Source organism: Oncorhynchus mykiss, chromosome 2, assembly GCF_057628025.1.
Source record: "Oncorhynchus mykiss isolate SJ-2025 chromosome 2, ASM5762802v1, whole genome shotgun sequence".
Lineage (NCBI taxonomy): Eukaryota > Metazoa > Chordata > Actinopteri > Salmoniformes > Salmonidae > Oncorhynchus > Oncorhynchus mykiss.
In genome coordinates this window covers 57,863,623-57,881,312 of record NC_143023.1, presented here as the reverse complement: position 1 = coordinate 57,881,312, position 17,690 = coordinate 57,863,623, and the positions used below count along the sequence as shown (strand labels likewise).

The 17,690-nt window shown below is 45.1% G+C and overlaps 1 protein-coding gene across 4 annotated transcripts in view; it reads right to left on the bottom strand.

Moving 5' to 3' along the window:
• LOC110492500 (ATP-binding cassette, sub-family C (CFTR/MRP), member 8) overlaps nt 1–17,690 on the bottom strand; it is a 117,887-nt gene that overhangs the window by 15,725 nt on the left and 84,472 nt on the right. For all 4 annotated transcript variants that reach the window (XM_090203429.1, XM_090203432.1, XM_090203433.1 and 1 more), the window contains 7 exons: nt 11,429–11,513; nt 10,546–10,626; nt 10,186–10,323; nt 9,963–10,088; nt 8,826–8,922; nt 6,641–6,888; nt 557–723 (listed from right to left, as the gene is read on the bottom strand). In XM_090203429.1, the coding sequence (XP_090059555.1) occupies nt 557–723; nt 6,641–6,888; nt 8,826–8,922; nt 9,963–10,088; nt 10,186–10,323; nt 10,546–10,626; nt 11,429–11,513 (942 nt within the window). The remainder of the gene's footprint in view (nt 1–556; nt 724–6,640; nt 6,889–8,825; nt 8,923–9,962; nt 10,089–10,185; nt 10,324–10,545; nt 10,627–11,428; nt 11,514–17,690) is intronic.

Genomic DNA, 17,690 nt, shown 5'->3' with positions numbered 1-17,690 from the left:
CAGAAACCATCAGTAGAGGGGGAGAGCGCGTCAATCTGGTCCACGCTGACTCTTTCAGTGCCAAAAAATATATATCCATGTAATAATTTGGCCATAATTTGGCCAGGTACACATTTATTTGAACATGACATGATGGTAAACTACTTTTTGGGCTTCACATTGGACATTAGCTTTTTCTAATGGTTCTAGGTTCATTTCTTTGGCATTTTAAACGAAGAGTCGTTTGGGAGCCAAATGAGCTGGATGCCCATCACTAGTACAGAAGCCCAACCACAGAGTCATTAGTTATCAGTGATCTGACACTGCGCTGGCGTTGCCGGGGTTTCAGTGTGTGGCAGGCAGATGGGCCTCTGGGTAATGGGGCGGATCACAGTGTTTACAGTGTCTCACCAAGCAACCCAAAATGATCGATCATCACACACACACACACACACACACCAACACATTATACACAGTCACACACACACACTCACAACCTGCCCTCCCTAGAGTAGTAATAGGTACCATAAAATGCACATGATGCATCAAACATACACATGAACGCACACACCTTTACCTCATAGGGGCCAGTATGATCTTGCTGAGCAGGTTGTGGTGTAGTTCTTTGGCCACTCTCAGGCCTGTCCACTCAACGGCCACAGAGGTGACCAGACACAGAACGATGCCCAGACAGCACAACACACTGAACACCGACAGGTACCACGAGTGGCTGAACCCACACTCCTAAAGGGGGTACACAGGGAGAAGAGGGTGGGTTAGAGAGCTGTGTGTGTGTGTGTGTGTGTGTGTGTGTGTGTGTGTGTGTGTGTGTGTGTGTGTGTGTGTGTGTGTGTGTGTGTGTGTGTGTGTGTGTGTGTGTGTGTGTGTGTGTGTGTGTGTGTGTGTGTGTGTGAGACATCAGGATATATGATAAACAGTAGCAGCACTGTATATGATGAATGTACGTGCGTGTGTGTAGAGTCAGTTTAAATGTGTGTGCATGCTATGTGTGTGTAAGCAAATTATGAAGGGTGTATGTAGTTTGAGCTTCATCACACTCTGGGGTCATTAGAGAACACGTCACAAACCAAAAGAACATCACACCCCTTCTCTCACGGACACTCTCTCTCTCACACACACAGACAAATACTATAGTTTACTATAGAATACTACAGTACTTACTATAGAATTCTATAGTACATGGTAGAATATTGTAGAATACTACACTACACACTGTAGTATCCCTCAGTCATTGGTAGTACTTACTATAGAATGTTGTAGTATACTGTAAAACATACTATAGTAAATACTAAAGTATTATCCGAGAACAAAAACACTGTAGGAAATACTACAGTTACGTCCACAAAAAGCACTACAGTCCGTAAAAACACTACATTTAAAAAAATGGGTTATGGAAAATGTACTCTTTCAGTATTTCGTCAGTAGGTTTCCTCAAGGAGAAAGCCTCCACTTCTATGTCAAAGATAATAAAACAAAAACACTTTAGTAATTACTACAGAAATGTGTGCAAAAACAATACAGTAAATACTATAGTATAAACTACAGTTATTTTACTACATGTATGTATACTACAGATAACTGTAAATACTACAGTAAATACTACATTATTCATTGTAGTGTCTTTGCTGACTTAATACTACAGTGAAGTATGTACACTGTAGTATATTTTCATGTGGTCACACACACAAATACATACCAACACCTAGATCCCTCTCAGAGTAACCCTGAGCTCTACCGTCTGTAACGTGAACTCTAGTGATGAGGAATAGTGACTAATGAGGAAGGAATTAGCTGACTACGTTGGCAAATTAACAAAAGTCACCAAAGCTGAACTGGCTAAATTTGGACATGTGTGAAACAACTGCCGACACTATATTGGGCCCCCACACCACCCCTACCTCTCTCCCTCCCTCCCTGCCCTCTCTTTCTTTTCTCTCCATCTCTCTCTCCCTATTTGCCTGGCTGTCTCTATGTCGCTCTCCATCTGTGCCCTGTCTTCTTCCTCTCGCCTCCTCCACTCTAATCCAGGGCAGTGATATTAAAAGATAAAGGCTAAATTGACCCCTGAGGTAAGCTAGAATGCGATTTAACACAATCAAACATTCAGAGCCAAACCCCCTCTAGCCAAGGATAATAAAGTGACTGGGGAAATGAAAGGGATATGTCTTACAAGTCAAATAATACATTTATGTTTCCCTCCGATGAATTAGTCAGTCAGACAATCACTGTAAGGGCCTGACAGAATGAATGGGCTTCTAATTCAAGGTCAAAGACAATTTAAGGGTTCTGTGCGTTGGAGATTTCTTATGTCCTCCCCAGAGTGTGAAAGACAGAGAGGGAAAACACTGAAGCTAATGAACACACAGAAACACCTTTGATAATCAGACATTTGGGATGTGACCCATATGGGTGATTGTGTGTGTGTGTGTGTGTGTGTGTGATTGTGTGTGTGTGTGTATGTGTGTGTGTGTGTGTGTGTGTGTGTGTGTGTGTGTGTGTGTGTGTGTGTGTGTGTGTGTGTGTGTGTGTGTGTTACGGGGAACAGCTGTGTTTGAGCCCCAGAGGGAGATGCAGCAGTGATTGTCATGTATACTGTCAGTCTTTGTGTTGCCAGATTGAGGTTTGTTCGGTGCAGTGGGCACGAGGCAGTCCTCACAGCTGCAGTGTGCATTGGGTCTCTGTTAGATAGCGTGACAAAGGTTTGGAGTTTCCCCACATGTCTGTGGCTAAATTGGCTCTGGTTAGAATCACTAAAGTAATAGAGCATTGTGTGTGTGTGTGTGTGTGCGCGTGTGTGTGCGTGTATGTGCGTGTGTGTGTGTGTGTGTGCTCACGTACGGTGTGTGAGAGAGGGAGCGAGACTATGATTAGGCTAAAGTGTAAACGTACGTGAAAGTGCAGACATGTCTATTTGTGTGTGTGTGTGTGTGTGTGTGTGTGTGTGTGTGTGGGCATAACTATCTACTGTATCAGCTGCTGTCCCCTGCCACCCGCTGGATGACTGTATGAAATGTGACCTGGCATTAAGCAGAGGACACAGTCTATTAATAAGAGGCTGGGTTTAGTAGCGCCAGGATAACCCACACACCTGCCACGGCCCTAATGTGTGAATGACACAGCTTACCCTCTCCTGTAATTATATATGCATGCTTGTGTGTGTATACTCTCCTGTATATATATATATATGCATGCTTGTGTGTGTATACTCTCCTGTATATATATATATATATGCATGCTTGTGTGTGTATACTCTCCTGTATATTTATATATATATATATATGCATGCTTGTGTGTGTATACTCTCCTGTAAATATATATATATGCATGCTTGTGTGTGTATACTCTCCTGTATATATATATATATATATATATATATATATATGCTTGTGTGTGTATACTCTCCTGTATATATATATATATATATATGCATGCTTGTGTGTGTATACTCAATTCCTAATAACGGTAATGACATTACGCCACTCTAATTACATTGCAATGCCATTTGGAAAAAGGCTTTCTAAGTGTCCAAATATGATTGTTATATTATGAATACACAATGAGGTTGGGGAGACATTGCCATGATGAGAATATCAATCCTATCTTTGTGAGGGTAATATTTATTGGAACCTAGAAACACATCCGGTTATAATTCACAATCAACGGAGACCATGCAACAAAAAAATATATATATTACACACACACAAGGGTCAACTCAGATAGTCTGTGTAGCAATTTTGTTAGCTATTTAGCTGACTTATGGCTTGGGGATTTAAGCTGTTCATTAGCCTGTTGGCGTCAGACTTGATGCAGCGGTAACATTTGCCGTGAGGAAGCAGAGAGAACCGTCTATGGCTTAGGTGGCTGGAGTCGTTAATGATTTTCCGGGTCTTCCTTTCACACCGCCTGGTATAGATGTCCTGGATGTCAGGGAGCTCGGCTCCAGTGATATACTGGGCTGTCCACCCCCACCAACCTCTGTAGCGCCATGCGATCGAGGGCGGTGCTGTTGCCATATCAAGCAGAGATGCAGCCAGTCAAGATGCTCTCAATGGTACAGCTGTGGAACTTTTTGAGGATTTGAGGTCCCATTCCAAACCTTTTCAACCTCCTGAGGGGGAAGAGGCTCTGTCGCGCCTTCTTCACGAATGTGGGCGTGTGGAGCATTTTAAGTCCTTAGTGATTTGGACATTGAGTAACTTGAAGCTCTTGAACTGCTCCACTGCAGCCCGGTCGATGTGGATGGGGGCGTGCTCGCCCCTCGATTTCCTGTAGTCCACAATCAGCTCCTTGGACTAAAGTTGAGGGAGAGGTTGTTGTCCCGGCACCACCCTGCCAGGTAACTGACCACCTCCCTGTAGACTGTCTCATCGTTGCAGGTGATCAGGCCTACCACCGTCGTGTCGTCAGCATACTTGATGATTGTGTTGGTCGTGCAAGCCCAAGCAGTCGTGGGTGACCAGGGAGTACAGAAGGGGACTAAGCACACACCCCTGTGGGGCCCCCTTGTTGACGGTCAGTGTGGCGGAGGTGATGTTGTCTACCCTCACCCCCTTGGGTCGGCCAGTCAGGATGTCCAAGATCCAGTTGCAAAGGGGGGTGTTCAGTCCCAGGGTCCTAAGCTTGGTGACGAGCTTGGAGGGAAAATGGTGTTGAATGCTAAGATGTAGTCAATGAACAGCATTCTCTCATAGGTACTCCTCTTATCTGCAGAGGCTTTAATCCAAACAGATCTAAAGGGTTTTTAGATTTCGACACCGTTTTCCCATTCATGCAGTTCTTAATTGATATATGCAAATGAGACTACGTTTAGCTCATGGGCAACACACACGTTTGGAGGATCCATCTGAGAGAGTTTATGTGCATTACGTCTATGTCAGATGTAGTGCATGTAAATCAATATTTGGTTTGTTGGTAACATTATTTGATGGTCCTATTTCAAATGTATTTACCTGGTATCTAAAATCAACATTGTAGTTGGCTGAATTATCATGTACAGTGGCTTGCGAAAGTATTAATCTCCTTGTCATTTTTGGGAGGTTTGTATCATTTGATTTACATAACATGCCTACCTACCACTTTGAAGATGCAAGGTATTTTTTTATTGTGAAACAAACAAGGTGTTCAGTCCCAGGGTCCTAAGCGTGCATAACTATTCACCCCCCCAAAATCAATACTTTGTAGAGCCACCTATCTCAGCAATTACAGCTTCAAGTCTCTTCGGGTATGTCTCTATAAGCTTGGCACATCTAGCCACTGGGATTTTTGCCCATTCTTCAAGGCAAAACTGCTCCAGTTTGATGGACTCAGTTTGATGGTAAGTCATACCACAGATTCTCAATTGGATTGAGGTCTGGGATTTGACTAGGCCATTCCAAGACATGTAAATGTTTCCCCTTAAACCACTCGAGTGTTGCTTTAACAGTATGCTTAGGGTCATTGTCCTGCTGGAAGGTGAACCTCCGTCCCAGTCTCAAATCTCTGGAAGACTAAAGCAGGATCCCTCAAGGATTTCACCATCCATCATTTCTTCAATTCTGACCAGTTTACCAGGCACTGCTGATGAAAAACATCCCCACAGCATGGGATGGTATTCTCAGGGTGATGAGAGGTGTTGGGTTTGCGCCAGACATAATGTTTTCCTTGATGGCCAAAAAGCTACATTTTAGTCTCACCTGACCAGAGTACCTTCTTCCATATGTTTGGGGAGTATCCCACATGCCTTTTGGCAAACACCAAACGTGTTTGCTTATTTTTTTCTTTAAGCAATGGCTTTTTTTCTGGACACTCTTCCATAAAGCCCAGCTCTGTGGAGTGTACGGCTTAAAGTGGTCCTATGGACAGATATTCCAATCTCCGCTGTGGAACTTTGCAGACCCTTCAGGGTTATCTTTGGTCTCTTTGTTGCCTCTCTGATTAATGCCCTGCTTGCCTGGTCCGTGGGTTTTGGTGGGCGGGCCTCTCTTGGCAGGTTTGTTATGGTGCTATATTCCATTTTTTAATAATGGATTTAATGGAGCTCTGTGGGATGTTCAAAGTTTCTGATATTTTTGTTATAACCCAACCCTGATCTGTACTGCTCCACAACTTTGTCCCTGACCTGTTAGGAGAGCTCCTTGGTCTTCATGTTGCCGCTTGCTTGGTGGTGCCCCTTGCTTAATGGTGTTGCAGATTCTGGGGCCTTTCAGAACAGCTGTATATATACTGAGATCATGTGACAGATCATGTGAAACTTAGATTGCACACAGGTGGACTTTATTTAACTAATTATGTGACCTGAAGGTAATTGGTTGTACCATATTTATTTAGGGGCTTTATAGCAAAGGGGGTGAATAGATATGCACGCACCACTTTTCACCACCAGTTATTTATTTTTCATTTCACTTCACCAATTTGGACTATTTTGTTTATGTCCATTATATGAAATCCACATAAAAATCTATTTAAATTATAGGTTGTAATGCAACAAACTAGGAAAAACACCAAGGGGAGTGAATACTTTTGCAAACTAACATTTCACCAGGTCCTTTAAAGTAAATACTACACTGTAAGGTAAAGAGTGTACTGTAGATTAAAGCATAACCACAGTGTTTTAAAAGCACATTGCATTTGGTTTGGTAGAAATTGAAGCCTGTCACCTGACCTGAACGACGGTGCAGTTCCTCCCGGTGGCTTCCATCTTGGCATTGATGACGCGGGAGGTCCAGTGGGCCAGCCAGTAGTCGATGGCAACCATGAGGGAGTGTTTAAAGAGCTGTGATAGGAGGAGCAGCAGCAGCAGGAGGAGCCCTGCAGAGGACAGGTAGACCCCACAGGAGTGCCAGGGGATGGTGGTGCGGTGACGCATGGCCTGGGACAGATTGTCATCCTCGTCACTGTCCACAGACTCTTCTGGAAGAACAGAGATATGCATGAGAGAGGGATAGACTGTGTGAGGGGGGGGCGCTGTGTGTGTGTGTGTGTCCACTATATATATGCCCCTTCCATCTCGCCTCTCTCTGCTTCTCCCCTCCTCCTCCTCTCTCCCCCTGTATCCCGGTCTCTCTTCTTCTTCTCCATGTCCTTTCTCTCTCTCTAATGGTTACAATATGACAGGCGTATCTGTGTGGCTAGAGAGGAGCAGGAGGACAGGAAGTGAAATAGGACTCAGGAGAGGAAGGCTCTCTTTCAGCTACTGACTGAAAGACTGGAAGGCAGAGTGATAGGCCATTTCACAGCAGCTCAGGTGGCGAGAGAGAGAGAAAAAGTTAGAGAGAGAAATGAGAGGGGGAAGAGAAAAGACGGGGAAAAGCGGAAGAGAAAAGACATAAATATAGCTTCAGCTAGAGACAGAGCAGGGTCATGGCTAGAAGGGTAAAATTAAGTAGATTTTTTGTGGTTGTTGCATTTTAGCTAACCCTAACCATTTTTCTACACCTTAACCAAATCCCCCTAACCTGCTACGAAAATTAAAATCTGACATTCCTTTGACAAAAGCTGGATCCCTTCTAGCCATGACCACACGGCCAACTGGTCGTTCAGTCCTGCATCGATACATTGTTTGTTTCCTAATGGGAAACATCATTTGTTTCATGTGTTGGGTTAGACCGAGCACGTAGAGCAGGGACAGTAGACAGGACACATTGACCATGGGCAGCGGAGCAGTGCCGACGACTACCCACCTCTTCCCCTTATTGAAACATACATGACACCATGCGGGCAAGCCTCAGTGCTGACGACTGAATGGGCGTGTCTCCGGGACAGGCCGGAGGGAGAGATCAGGAAAGAAAGAGCGAAAGATGGGAGGGAAAGAGAGAGGGAGAAAAACAAGAGAATGGAAATGGCACGAAGCGGAGCATGGGTAGAGTCTGCGAGCTGCAAGCCTACACGGGAGCCACACGGGACGGAGTACGGGGCGCAGTTGCAACACGATGACACAGACTGGTCGCGGACCGGGAACCACTCAGTAAAACCATGCGGTCGGCCCAAACCTGCCACGTCTACAAGAGCAGCGGCACCCTGCGCTGGGGTTGTCTCAGTCCACACCGGGGTGACACCAGAACACAGGAGACAACACAGAACACAGAATAAAGAGCACAGTACCACTACCATGACACTGTCACCTCAGCACATAGGATGCATTTGCCCTTAGATAGATCCTGATCTTGAGTCAGTTTTGCGGATAAAGGTAATGATTTGGGGATGGGGAGGGTACGCTGATCCTAGATCTGTGCCTAAGGGCAACTTCTATCTGGACATCACAGCGGAGAGACACACACACAGGGTTTGTCCCAATACTCTGAACCAGTGTGGGACTCTGGTTCTAGGGAGCAGCAGTGTGCTGGTTCTTCTATCAATGGCATTGATTCTTCACCTGGCTTGTCAGGCCTAAAACCAATTGTTGGTTGAAGGATGAAAATCAGCAGAAAATGTAGCCCCCCCCCAAGGACCAGATTCCCCCCTTTCCCTTTTCAACAGATCTTAAAAGAGGTGGAAGTCTCTGGCCCAGGACTTGACTAGTCCACGTCTTTTACAGATCAGTGTTGACAAAGAAAGAGAAAAGAGCACAGAGTTTGAGCTGAGGTAGTTTACTGGGACATCGCCACAGACAGACACCACAGGATCACACACACACCGTTAAACCCACTATAGGTTCAAAAACTGATACTCTGCAGAGGCATCCCATTTTAACACCTAGTAAATGTAGCACCTGACATTTTGTGGTCTCCACAAACAAAGCATACTGAAGTAACTATGCCCATGCTAACCCCCCTAGTTCCCATTAGCGAGTGATTGACAGCCGGTGTCCTTCAATCCCATTGGGAAGTTTGTGAACTTTGACCTCTCACCTTTGTCCTCCTCCTCAGTCTTGGCGGCCTCTTTGGAGTACATGGCTCTCCGCAGGTTCTTGCGCTCCAACACCGTCATACTCTCAGGCACTGTCTCCTGGAGAACGCACACGGACACACATCAGAGTTTCAGCTGAGATAGTTTGCTGAAATAGATTTGACCAGATGAATTTAAAGCAGAGCAGGAAAAAAGGAGCCAAAAAGAACAAGCCCCGTACAAACGTCTCAATTGCTCATCAGTTGTGTGACCCTGTGACGAAGTCGGCCGTTACGTTGTGCACCTCCCACCTCCCTTTTTCCACATTTTGTTATATTATAGCCTTATTCTAAAACTCTCATCAATCTTCACACAATACCCATAAGGACAAAGCAAAAACGGTTGTTTTTTGGGGGAAAATGTTGCTAATTTATTACAAATTAAGAAACAGAAATAGCTTATTCACATAAGTATTCAGACTCTTTGCTAGGAGACTCGAAATTGAGCTCAGGTGCATCCTGTTTCCATTGATCATCCTTGAGATGTTTCTACAACTCGATTGGAGTCCACCTGTAGTAAAAGGCTGTAACGTAACAAAATGTGGAAAAAGTCAAGGGGTCTGAATACTTTCCGAATGCACCGTATCTGTATATGGTTGCGTTTAAACAGGCAGCTACATTTTGGGGTGCGTTCAGTTCGCTCCCAACGTTTACGACATTGCGTGACTGAATGACACGTTTCCCTAACAGAGTGCTCACGGTTCTTTAACAGCCGTTGAGGTATGTTTGCTCCCGTGTGGTGGGTGTGGCAAGGTGAGGCCTGATCAATATGGGTGTAAACATTTCAAATCGCTAAAACTCCTGCGGCACACCATACAAATTCATCACATCGTTCTTCAAACTGGTTGTTCAGTACAGCACCGTTTCCGTTTAATTCAACATTACACACCGTTATTTCATACTGAACGCAGGAGCCCTGATCTTTTTTCACTTATTAGTCTTCTGACCAATCAGATCAGCTATTTTGACTAATAACTGGGCAAACGATCAGAATTGGGCTGCCCGTGTAAACTCAGGCCTTTGAGAGGTGAGGATGTGTCATCATCACACCCCTTTTGACCCTATTATGGCCACCTGGAGACACGCGGTCCGATACAGTACCTTCTCAAACTCTCCGTCCTGCCGGTGCATCAGGGTCTTCCACTGCTCAAATAGCTCCGGTTCAGAGTTCTGGATGTCTTTCAGAGTCCCCTCGGTTTGAGTGGTCCCGTTCTTCATCGCTACGATCTGACCACGGAGGGAGAGAGGGACTGCATTAGTGGCCGTCTGGATATGAGTGGAAACACAATACACACACACGTGTGCCCGCACACTCTACTCTCACCCAGTCAGCGTGGGGTAGGTACTGTAGCTTGTGAGTGACCAGCACCACAGTCCTCTTCTCTTCTCTCAGCAGTTTGAGGATGCCCTCCTGCATCAGGTGGTCACTCAGGTGAATGTCCAACGCTGAGAACGGGTCATCCTGAAACAACACAGAGGGACATGCTTCCATGGCCTACAATCAAAGACACTGTATTCTAGCTTCCTCCCAATGTTTCCAACGCAGAATAAATGAATGCAGAGACGAGGTGAAGAGTGGTTTGCAAAAGGGGGAGAATATCGGTTACTTGGATTTCAGTTCTATGTGACTCAACATGATTCTTGTGGATGAAGCTGAGGTCACCGTGTAGACAGGTTCTCTCACCAGGAAGACCACGTTGGCCTGTTGGTACAGGGCTCTGGCCACACCTATACGCTGGCGCTGCCCTCCAGATAGAACTATACCCTGTGGAGAGAGAGGGAGGACGGACGGAATGAATGGAGGTACGTGGAGTGTACAGTCTCAGCTTTATCAGACCACATTACACTGTGTGTGTGTGTGTGTGTGTGTGTGTGTGTGTGTGTGTGTGTGTGTGTGTGTGTGTGTGTGTGTGTGTGTGTGTGTGTGTGTGTGTGATTGAGTGTCAGGAGCTCTCCCCAAAGGTAGACTGATGTATCTGCCCTCTTCTTCCTTTACTGCCACTAAGACTCGCTGTAGTGGAAAGATCTACTATCCACTTCTCTCTGCATAACAGGGTCATGCCTATTCTATAGAAGTAGTAGTGCACATCAATTAACACACACACATCACCCAGAACTAAAATCTTGCGTATGTTCACGTAGTCTATTCACGAGAGGTTACACAAACAGCAACATTACAGAAATAAACACCACAATATTATTAAAACACACACACACACACACACTCACACCTTTGTCACAGAAACACAACTAAGACCTGCTTACGTAACAGAATGATGCCTGAACAAAACAAACATGACAGTGTACTGGGCGAGCTCTGGTGAAGCTAGCTTCCTGTACATACAGTATAAACAACCAGACAGGTGGTGACAGGGCTCTCTATAGCGAAAGAGATTCTGTCTCAAACCTGAATACATCAAGATTCTATAAAGGTTATACTTGATTACTGCTATTATAATGTGGTCCCCTCGATTGCCATTTAGTAAGTGAGAATGACAAGAGACGGGAGCGAGTGGTCCCGAGTGACAGAAACAGTGACAGAGACAGTGACGGTGCGGGTCACTGACCCTCTCTCCGATCTCCGTCTGGTCTCCCTGTGGCAGGATGTCGATATCCGGCTGCAGGGAACACGCCTCGATGACAGCCTTGTACCTGGACAACACAGAAACAGATAATCAGATGACAACCGTGACATTAAAACAAATACCCTGAAATGTCAATGGGCTGAGGAAAGCTGAACAGATTCCTAGTGATTTGTACTGTCAGAGTAACGATATCATGGTACACTGTAAAAAAAAATAAAAAATGTTACCGTTGTTTTTACGGTAATTTACAGGCAGTAAAAGTACATTTTACAGTAAAAGAAATGGTACAGTATGTTACCATAACCAGTTTTATGGTACCAATACGGTTACTGTAATCCATTTACGGCATCCAATACTCTTACTGTTATCTATGTACCGTAAGACAGCAACAGTATATTATTCTAAGGTTGTATTCAGGATAAACATCTCCACAGAGAAGAACATTTTAAGAGGATCAAGTTAAACATTGAATCTCTAAATGGGTCTAACGTACGTAGACCTGCGCGGATGCACGTTTGTAGGGGGCTTGGGGAGTCAGAGATGCTTAACCAAGCAAGAGGAGCCAAGGCACTCTTTTTTTTTTCCCTCTAGCTAGCGAGGACGACTGAACTTCCGGATCCGGCGTTCTACGCTCGTGTACAAGCGCGAGCTACACGTCAGGCTAGTCTGGCGTTCTATTTTACAACACACCTCTTTGCCACAGAAGCAAACATGTCTCTTTTTTTTATTGCAGTTGCTAGAGCTTGGACTGCTACTACTACTCATGAGAGGGGGGGGAGAATTGCTGTCCAGCTGTAGACAACGAGGCTAGACCCTCATCTACATAACACCAGGTTGTGTGTAGTGGCCTGTCAATGGAGCTCATGTACAAAAACCCAACAAGTTTACAGAGTGACTGATTGAAAACAACAATACTTTCGGCCACTTGTACAAATAACCGGACAAATACATTTGCAGACCTTTCAGATATGTGTTTACGATCACAAGAGGAACATAGTCCGACGTAAAACAATCCCACACACAGGTGGGAAAGGGAAATAAGAGAAAACAAACACCAGTAATATGGCAACGAGGAAATACGTTTTAAAAAACATTTACACACACACACACACAAAAAAAAAAAAACAGGTAAATTACCCACCACCCTAATGTATGAATGAGAGAAGAAGAAAAAAAAGCACACAACCATTTTGGGGTTTAAGACAAAACGGGAGTTGATTGGCAGGAATAGACACCACCCATGGTACCGTGACGTCGTAGACGGTTTTATTTTTTGCTGGACGCTGCTGTTGTTTCTGTAACTCTTGCTGCTGTTTCTTTAAGGCATCCACCCGCTGCATAAGGACAGTGTCGTGTTGTCTCACCAGCTCGCACAGACGTTCCACCAAAACTGGACATAATTGTGCTTAGCAAAATCTCATTGTAAAAAAAAACACAAAAAAAGGACATTTGCAAGCGGTAGAAGAACGTCCATCTCGTCTGTGTTTATACCAGAAGGGATACTGGGAAAATGTGATGGAGACACAGCGGTGGGACTTACGTTGCAAAACTCATTCAATACTGCCGCTCAGTCTTCGCAAGGGATAACACGTCAGGTCTCAATTTCCATGTAGGAGAGAAACTGTGTCGAATGTTGGAGAATATTAGCTGGCCCCCTTTTGTGACGACATTGCAACACTGCGCTACACTCCATCGGCCCCGTCTGCGTATTGTCTGTAGACACCTTAAGAAGACTTGAATTATATAAAGGGATGAATGAAGCGTCTGGCCCTGGGGCTTTATTAAAGAGAGATGGAAAGAGAGAGAGAGAGAGAGAGAGAGGGTGGAGAGGGAATGAGAGGACAGATAAAAAGAGAGAAAAAAAGAAAAGCCCGAAGAGGAGAATAAAACAGACAGGCTTTAGGAAGGGAACAATAGAGCAGCATCTGGGGTAGTTATAGTAAAACGTCTAAAATGAATGCATCCAGGACTATAACATACACGTTTGGTTCTCCATTCTCAAGTCAGCGGCTAGGAGGGTCCTGGACGAAGACAACGTCTGGACTGGGGAACGAAAATGGCCGGTCCAGTTGAGACCGGACCCAACCGCTCCCCAGCACCATCACACTGGGGAACAACAGAGGTTCCGTCCACTACTACGGCATGCCCAAAACTGTGCAGGAACTGTGGCCAACTGGGCCATCTGGCTACAGTCTGCAAGATCTGTAAAGACAGACTGTGTATCCATACGCCCGTACAACCTGTGCGGGAAAGAGCACCAATTCTTCAAAACCTGCCCCAGTTTCTAGGCCAGCAGGGCAATGGCTAACGCCACCAACCGCAACCACACTAACCCAAATCCCAACCTCCCACCCCCAGACAACAACGAAGACACAGAACCAGACTCCAGACCTCTCCACAGGCACCGCCCAATCCACCTCCCAAGATGTCCCAGAAACAGCCCCCACCTCTGCCCCCCCAACAAATCCCGTCCTCGCCACCCCCCCCCCCTCGTCAAAGGGAAGCCAGTTTCGAAAGTTACCATACAACCGGAAGAACCCCTCGCCTCACAACTCCTTTTCTTAGATGATGATGACCCAAACTGGACAAAAAAATTACCAAACGTAAAAGACCAGACAAACAACAGACCAACAAGAGACCAGACAAACAACAGACCAACAAGAGACCAGACAAACAACAGACCAACAAGAGACCAAACAAACAGACCAACAAGAGACCAGACAAGAGACCAGACCAACAAGAGACCAGACAAACAACAGACCAGACAAACAACAGACCAGACAAACAACAGACCACCTAGAGACCAGACAAACAACAGACCAACAAGTGACCAGACAAACAACAGACCAGACAAGAGACCAGACAAACAACAGACCAGTCAAGAGACCAGACAAACAACAGATCAGACAAGAGACCAGACAAACAAGAGACCAACAAGAGACCAGACAAACAAGAGACCAGACAAGAGACCAGACAAGAGACCAGACAAGAGACCAGACAAACAGCAGACCAAAAAGAGACCAGACAAACAAGAGACCAGACAAGACACCAGACAAACAAGAGACCAGACAAGACACCAGACAAACAACAGACCAGACAAACAACAGATGGAACAAGAGACCAGACAAACACACCAACAAGAGACCAGACCAACAAGAGACCAGACCAACAAGAGACCAGACAAACAACAGATCAGACAAGAGACCAGACCAACAAGAGACCAGACCAACAAGAGACCAGACAAACAACAGATCAGACAAGAAACCAGACAAACAAGAGACCAGACAAGAGACCAGACAAACAACAGACCAGACAAACAACAGACCAACAAGAGACCAGACAAGAGACCAGACAAACAGACCAGACAAGAGACCAGACAAACAACAGACCAGACAAACAAGATGGAACAAGAGACCAGACAAACAACAGACAAACAACAGACCAGATCAGAGACCAGACAAACAACAGACCAGACAAGAGACAAGACAAACAACAGACGAACAAGAGACCAGACAAGAGACCAGACAAGAGACCAGACAAACAACAGACCAACAAGAGACCAGACAAGAGACCAGACAAACAACAGACCAACAAGAGACCAGACCTGAAGACCACCCCAGAACCCAAACCCTGATGCCAGAAAACACAACCTATCCCTCTGAGAAACCGTCCCCCCCCTTTACCCCCCTACCATACCCCCTACTGCCCCTGACTCCTCCCCCTGCTACTTAGCTACCCAGATCCACCCCTTTAGCCCTCCCTGCCCCTGATCCCACTTAGCAGCAAACCAGCCAGCCTCAGTCCAGACCCCCCGGCCCCTCCAATCCGCCTTCACCTCTCCCAGCATCCCCTATTCCATCACCAAGTCAGTACAGAGGGCCACCAGGAAGTCAGTGGGGAGGCACACCAAGACCTGTGAACAGCCAAGATCCACCCAACAACACAAACGACCTGCTAGAGGCCCTCATCCAAATCTGAAACAAAATTATAATTTGAGTTGCCTCTTCGTTAATTCTCCTGCCCCCACAAAAAAAAACGTAATGTGAAAAAGTAGATTTTCATCCCGGTCCTATATTCTAAGACTTGATTGGGGTTGGCCCGGCCCGGGTTTAGCGCAACATTGTAACCTACTGTATGTGTGAGACCAACGGGTGGCCATGGCTGTGTGAGAAGTGCGTCTGTATCTCTCACATAACTAGAATGAGATTCACTTTCTATGAACTCTCTCCTTCTCTGCTCTGATAGACATGAGCCTGCAACTTTCATCTCTCCAGCGTTATACTTCAATATTTATTTCCTTATAGAATTATTGCCACGCAAAGGGTTCTGGAGGAACTGCAGCACCCCTGATAAATTGAAATAAATTTGCCAAAGTTATAGAATTACTGCTCTGTTGAGAAATAAATGAAATCATTCAGAATAGCCTACTATACCATGTGAAGGCCTATAATTTAGCCACAGAGAATCGATAGCTTCTTGTGGACTGTAGCCCAATAACAAGGAATAGCCTACAGTAGGGAACCCGTGGCGGAAATCTGTCAGTGAACAAACAGCATGCAGACAAAACAGGCCTTTCGCAATATTTCAAATAGAAATCGAGGGAAAATACAGGTTGGAAAGCAAATGGCTCCTGCTGAAAAGAAGAGACTGTAGGCTACCAACATACTTCCAAAGTAAAACAAGAGAGAGATAAGCTTTTGGCACGAGCACACGCCATTGGGTGAAACAGTGAAACTGGAAAGCATTTTTAGGACTAGAACTTCCTCATATTTTAGCCTACAATATGTGTCGACACACCTAGGCCTAGGCTATTGCTGGATTCAAGACAAGGTCGTTTTTTACGGATCTCAGTTTGTCAGTGTCAACGTAGCCTGCCATTTCGATCACTTGGGCTGTATTAAAAAAGATTCTGCCAAAGTCTCCAGTCATGTAAAATAACGTAGAATTGCATGAAATGCGTTTATAATAAGGCCATATCTTCCCCAGACCCTAGGCTACTAAAATGTTTCCCAATGTGTGCAACTTCTGTAAGTGCCTCTACTCTACTGCTAAATGCCACTACGCAAATGTGATGGTATGCATGCAATGCTTTATTATAAAGGTGATTTTTTTTTCTTCTCTCTCATAAGTTCCGGTACCTCAGAACTCCCCCACCGGTCCCTCCTGAGTAATAAATAAAGCACTGAGCAGCGTGTAGGCGTATATGTAATCATAACATTGCAGGTCATGTTTCTCCTTTTCTGACATTGGTCTGACATGGTTTATTTCTGCTACACAACAAATATTAGGCTACCATTCATCCATCACTCATTCAATTGCTCAGCATGCTCGAAAAGTAAATAGACTAGTACCCCATTTAAAATATTTGACAGTATGGGTAGGCTACAGTATTGCTGTGCAATAGGAGCGCCACGCCAGCCTATTTCATCTCTGAGCCCATACCAAGGCAGGAGATATAATAATAATATTTTTTTATATTTTATATAGTGCTTTCATTACCAAGAGAATCTGAAGGACGCGGCCAGTGTTTGGCACATGTGGAGGCATACATTTTTTGGTTTGGAAAAAGTCACGGCAAATGATGAAAACATTCTGCCCACACCTCTACAGAAATCTGATCAAATTTGCCATTGCACTTTCGTTCAGAAACTGTCAGGGCCCAGTTCCAACACCCAGTTCCAGCAAATAAGGGTGTTTATATGGTACGGCTCTGATTTATCAACGAAAACATGTGTATAACTTGAGTGCAACAGCTTGATAAATACCAATCATTTGTTGCGCACGCAAATCCCAGAATCTCCATGTACGCCAAAACATAGTATGACAGTTGATAATTGAGGCCCCAGAGGAGCACTGAGACTACAGAGAGAACTATCCCACTGTGCTTGGAGAAACAGAGAAACAGGGAAGAGAGAGAGAGCGAATGAGAGAGATTAAAACTGCTCAACTATTGTTCTCGGAGACAGAGAGAAAGGGAGGAAAAAAGAGAGGGGGAGGAAAGAGTCAAAGAGAGAGGGAGAGAGAGCGATAGCAGATAGGGAAACAATGGAGAGAGAGAGCGAGAGAGAAAAGTGTGAGTAGGTAAACACTACTCCTTTATGCTTCTTCACAGCAACCGAGATAACTCAGGGTTCCATTTAATTATATTTTCTGCAGCTAGGCCATTAGGCCCAGAGAGAGGAGATAGGACCACAAACACACAGGCTACCTGCTCGTCTGGGAAAGCATTTGTCATAAGGATTTT